The sequence below is a fragment of the Asterias amurensis genome, chromosome 21, assembly GCF_032118995.1.
Source record: "Asterias amurensis chromosome 21, ASM3211899v1".
Classification (NCBI taxonomy): Eukaryota; Metazoa; Echinodermata; class Asteroidea; order Forcipulatida; family Asteriidae; genus Asterias; species Asterias amurensis.
Window position 1 is genome coordinate 11986944 of NC_092668.1, and position 6349 is coordinate 11993292.

The 6349-nt window shown below is 38.0% G+C and overlaps 1 protein-coding gene across 1 annotated transcript; it reads left to right on the forward strand.

The window, feature by feature from the left end:
* The first annotated feature begins 1376 nt into the window (after positions 1-1376).
* Positions 1377-2360, forward strand: LOC139953383 (QRFP-like peptide receptor). Its single transcript, XM_071952892.1, has one exon. It carries the CDS (start codon positions 1377-1379, stop codon positions 2358-2360), a length of 984 nt encoding a protein of 327 aa, XP_071808993.1.
* Positions 2361-6349: the final 3989 nt, after the last annotated feature.

A 6349-nucleotide genomic window follows, 5' to 3' on the forward strand; every position in this document is an offset into this window, starting at 1 on the left:
CTTTTAAAATTGTCCCATGTTGTTTTGTTTGGTAATAGCTATTTGCATCTACTGATTGCTTTTGCTGGTGTTTTGACATTGACTTGCTCATAAGGCGTAGCCAATAATGTACTGCTTTCTTTTATTTTTAAAGGCATAATGCAGGATTGCTAGAACCGAAGGAAAAAATAGTCGCAGAGACCAGTCTGCTCACTTGGTAAATCCCATAATGCATAAAATAACGAACCTGTAAACATTGGAGCTCATTTGGTGACAAAAAATAGTCGCAGAGTGTGTTTGCTTTGTGTCCTACAACACTGAAATAAGCCCGTGAATTTCTTTCTGCTTGTAGATCCTTGTCTGGAGAAAATAGTGAAAGACCATTTTGTTTAATTTTTGGGTTGATTTATCTATATTGTTTTATCAATTGATTTTTGTTTTCTTTTTTCTTTTTTGTGTAGGTTTAAAAATACAGTTTTGGAGGGAAATATTTAAAAGAAACAAATTTATCCATAATAGCACGAACTTCATTTCTATTAGTAATCTTTCACTAGTCTTAAACATTGAAATTGTGTAGTCTGGCCAATCCTGTAAACCTAAAACAATAGCACTTTATCCACACACACAAAGCCACAACTACCTATTAATTACTAATGTCCATTTTGTTTGTTTACTTCATCACAGGCCGTCACTCACATCGATCAGTTTATGACAGCGAACTCAACAGGTATTTTATCATCAAGCGTATGCCCTCGCAGACATGTACCAATAAGGGATAAATGGACCGTAGTTTCCTCTGGGAAATTTACGTTAATAACCAACTGAGTGTTTTCCTTATAGAGACATCCAGAGAGTGCCACATGCGTCCAAAGTAACAATTATGCCTCATGCATCGACGTCACCAAGCCGTCATCTTTAGAGGTAAAACGCTGATGAAACACAATCAAAACGCACAGAGTTGTACGCGCGGCGCATAGGATTGGCCAATGAACAACCTCCTTTTGACCTCTAGTTGAGGGCGCCCTACTGAAATGACGTCATGTGCATAAGGTCTGTGCACACTATCATCATTATCATATCCATCATGGATTTATAGACCTTTTTAAATGAGCCGTTATAATCAATCAACAGCAAGTAAAACCACACAGTACACACATCCACTCTTCTCGTTTTGCTCTAAATAGTATAATATCGAAGTTCTACATCGCGCACACCAAACAAGGTACTCAATTCAAGACGTTGAGTTTATACAAACTTTCAGAAAGATAGGATATTGCTGTGATCAATTCTGAGACCAGTGTAGCACGTATAGGAGTTTACAATGTGCTACGGCGCATACAACGGCTCTAATTAGAACGTTGGGAATAATCTTTATCCAGATCCAGATCCGGAACAAAATGGCTGAACAAATCCTGGTTCTTCGCATCATAAAGACAATCGTAGGAATCATTGGTTTGTTTGGTAACGGCCTTGTTTGTGTGGTCATCTACCGCACTAAAGCCCTGCACACTCTCACTAATGCCTTCATCACCAATCAGGCTGTATCGGATTTCCTCGGGTCATTAATGCTTATATTGACCAGTAATATCGACTATTCTCCAATCCTACCAGAGGGCGTACGCGGGGTACTTCTCTGTCGACTTTGGATTTCAGATTTCTTCCTATGGTCTTGTTTCATCACGTCTACATTCAACCTCGTTGGGTTAACGTTCGAACGCTACGTCGCCATCGTTTTCCCGTTCCGGTACCAGACTATATACAGCCGGTTCAACGCATGCGTCATGATCGCCGCCGCGTGGGTAATCGGCACGTCATACGCTACGTACTCTATAGCCATACGTGTGGTGGAGGATCAACGATGCGTCGAGAAACAGTCTGCTGAAGTCAAATACATTGGGTTCGCAATTACGGTTATCCAATACGTGGTTCCAACGTTCTCAATGCTGTTAGCGTATATACACATCATGGTCGAGCTGAACCGAGGAGCGCGACGGGTCGGAGTGATGACCGACCGCTCCTGCGTCAACGACGGGAGAGAAGCGTCGCTCTTACGGGCTAGACGTAACACCCTCAAGACCCTGGTTATAGTCTTCGCCGTGTACTTCTGTTGCTGGACTCCAAACCTGACCGTCTTTGCGATGTTTAACCTTGGCTACCAGTTGGATTTCCAAGGGTCTGCTTACATCATCTCAGTTGCTCTTGCTGCTGCTAATTCATGCGTGAATCCCATCATTTACGCGTTGAAGTATCGTCAGTTTCAAGACGGGCTGAGAAGGTTGTATATTTGGATAACACGCTCAGAGCAAGTCGGGTCAATATCAGGAGCCGTTGAGACTTTGGATAGATTAACCCTAAATGCACCGCACGAAGTCACGATTTAGGTCACGCGAGAACGATCACAACAAGACGAGACTTTGTTAGGCGAAGAAAATTGGCGATAAGCTGTTAGAAGAAACACTGTTTCCCACTTTGTTACCATTGCTCTAAGCCGAAGAGACAACGAACCATACAACATAATCACGAATTCAGACAGTGCTCCAAAGTGTTATGACTCTAGAGGGAGTCAAACTCCTTGATATCCTGGAATGGATCATTCCACACAATGTAAGGGGGTGTTTTCAGGTCCAAAAGTTTGTTTGGTAAACAAAAATTGCAAGATAATTGGATGTGTGTGGTTTATTGGCCATTTCGCTCGTCTTCAAGAGATTAAATATTTAAGGCATAAAGAACTGACATAATCCTAGCTTGGCACTAGTTTTAAAGAAGTCACTTAAACGTAAAAGAAATTGTTGGGAAATGCACATCACAATTTTAACGTACAAAAGAATTGTTTATATAATTATGCTTGGACGGTAGTCATAACAAGTGATGCACTCTGTAATATTCATTGTATAAATTGTGTCACAGCTTTGGTTTACCTTAATTCATTTGAAAACAGTGGACAGAATTGAAAGTAAAAAACAAAAATTAAAAAAAAACTATTTCGCCACGCTCGAAATGTTATTTCGCTCCCCAACATTATTTCATTGTCTTGAAATATAATTTCGTCTCCACGCAATATTATTTTGCGGTAACAAAACCAATTATTTCGACACCTCGAACTTTCATTTCAATACCTTAAAAAAACGTTTTCACGAAGAGAAAAATAAGTTTTTAATATTATGAGTGAAGGAAATAATATTTCGATGGAGCGATAATAGTTTTAATAATTATTGTGTTTACTATGTAAATTTTCTTTTTACTTGTCCCTTAAGGAACTCCGTATATTTTGACACACCACCAAAGAATCCACAAAAAAGCAGTCCTAATAGTGTGCAATAATTAACACGTAGTTTTAAAACACCGTATCACTTGAAGCACAGAACAAAATATGCTCTTGTTGTTACACTTTATGTGCACCTACATTACAAAATAGTGTTTTCACGAATTTAGGTAGAAAGGTGTTGACAAAAAAGTAGCCAGGGTTGATTATACAAAATTGAGAATTGTGAAAAAAAAGTCAAGACATGCTGGTCGTAAAACGGTTCAAAATTCTTTCGAATTGTCCACAAATTATAAGTTTCGGTACCATTCATCATTATTCAGCATTACTATACCTACTCCAAGTCTATTTCTATTGTGTTCTCTATAACCATGGGGATCCCAATGTTTCTAATAAACATAGGATGTGAACGTCTTACTAAAGGAGAATTAAGGCAAATGGTAAAGACAGGCCCGTAACCAGGGGGGGGGGGGTCTCCAGTTATAAAACACATTCTGTAATAATAGTGGGCCTGTGCTTGTATGCATAAATATTGCGGTTTCAGTGTAAAAATATATAAGGGGAAATATATTTAATGAATAGGGTAGATGGCCTTAGCTTTCGATCCATTCCGGACCTTCTTCAGAGGCATAAAACAAGTACAAACAAATACATATCCATTTATAGAAAAATAGAGGGGGAAAGGGATTAAGCAAAGGATCCAGAAAGAAGCGGGAAAATAACAGCCAATCAAAGTTTCTATTTCAGAGACAATATTGGTGGCTATGAACCAATAGGAGTAAAGTGGCGAGGACAAAGGATGTTTAGAATGAAAGGATGGGTTACTGGACCATAAAAGTGGTAAATGTATTGTTCGACAACAATGCAGGGAGACATGAAAGGGTAGGATTAGAGAGCAAGTTGCATCATGATGCAACTAACAATGGTCAATTAATAAGAATAGCAAGATCAAAGGTATGATGATTTTAAAAATAGGTATGAGGGACCTGTGGAAAAAAAGGGGGGGGGGGTTGTTACTTACATCAGATAGTTACAGTGATGAATTTATAAAAACAACTTTAAACAAGATTAAGGGGAAATATATTTATATAAGACAAAGTTTTTTTTAAAGTTTGTCAAACTATCTTTGCACCGCTGGAAAGATTAATAGCTTCGAAAAATATGAAAGAATATTGCAAATGAGGTACATGTTTGCCCAACGTCCTAAACTCTGCGGAGTGGCAGCAGTGTGTTATATAACATGAGGGGCATCGCTAGGTTAAGTAAGTTGTAAAATCATACAATGGTTTTAAATTAACAGGAAATTAAAACGTAAAAAAACACACAAAAACATTGCTATTATTTGGTATTCTGTCAACTCAATTTAAAAATGCACAACGCTCAGAATGATATTATTTGAAGTTACAACATGGTATTGATTGGGTCCTTTATACCTGCAAAACTATAAACACATTGGTTCACACTGAGTTTCTTTTTATAAATATTACCACAGCTTCACAAATTATTGGGTATTCTGTCAACTCATTGTAAAAATGCACAACGCTCAGAATGATATCATTTGAAGTAACAATAATTTTTATGGTATTGATTGGGTCCTTTATACCTGCATAACTATGAACACACTGGTTCACACTGAGTTTCTTTGTATAAATATTACCACAGCTTCACAAAAGGTTTATGATCCAACGTTGATTTGTTAAAGTCACATGGCAATAGAATTTTTTTTCTTTAAAACATAAGAGTATATGCTTACGAACAATAAAACAATTTGTTTAGTAATTGTTTGTCACGAATTATATGTTTAAAAAATATATAAAGTTGCTTGTGGGGCTGACTCCGCCTACCCCTTTTGTGACGTCAATCGAGGCAGACTTTGCCTGCAATGCGTATAGTAAACACACGTGTAAAGTAAATGTACGTCCAAGTCGTGAGTTGGTACATTTCAAAAAGTGTTTTTCTGCATTCAGCAATACACCTGGTCGGCATTGCCGGAAAAAAAACAATTCACGACTTGGTCCGTACATGTTCTTTGCAATTGTGTTCACTCTACGCATTACAGGCAAAGTCTGCCTCGATTGACGTCACGAACAGCGCCCTCTCGGGTCGGGGTCTACTCTTAAATTTGTAAATAACATAAGAACTGATTTTTTAAAACCTTAGTTAACTGTTTATTCAAGACAAGATAATTAATTTACGCAGCATACTCTAGGCTCCTAATTGAGATTTGGGATTGCTGTTGGTAATTAAAGGGACACGTTCATGCCTTTGATCGGGCGAGTTGGTCTTTAAAAAAAAAGCGTTTGAAAACCGTTTGTTACAAAATACATATGGTTGGACCGATGTTTTAAAAGTAGGGTATATGATCCACACACTAACTAGCCTCGAAATTGCACGGTTTTCCTTTTACGTCGTGAACTAACGAGGCACGCCATTTTGTGGGGTCAAATTTTTGACCCGGACCCTACGCCCTAAAAGATTCGAGCTCCGCGCACGCTAACTCGGCAATTTGGTCCTCTAAAATGTTGGTCTTCTTATCCCCCTTTTGAAGTACTCCCCTAGAAAGAAAATTGTGCCCCCACCCCCCTTGTGCCCCCTAAGAATATACCTAACATACGCCGCTGCCAAACATAAAATAACATTCTGTGGAAATTTGGTCTCGGTTTGTCATCGAAATTGCAAGAGAATATTTATTGAAAAAAAAAAAAAACTTATGTTACACAAAATGTGTGGGTTTTCAGATGCATAAAAAAAGCTTTAGGACTGTGAAATCTATTAGATTTAGATAATATTTCAGTGGAATTGACCACTGTCTCAAAGCCTAAGTTAAATTCATAGGGAGCCGTTTCTCACATTTTTTCATGCTATCAACAGCTCTCGCTTGCTCATTACCAAAATGCGTTTTTTGCTGATAATTATTTTGAATAATTACCAGGAGTTTCCAGAGCGCATTGTTTCCAATAATGGGTATTATAATTACATCAAGTCATTTAACAAATTAACTTAAAAAAATAAAGTGCAATGGTACAGGCTAAAACATATCTGGTAGGAATTGTGTTTGAGGACAGAAATACGCGATGCGTTGCATTTAGAAGGATAATGGACCTCTTA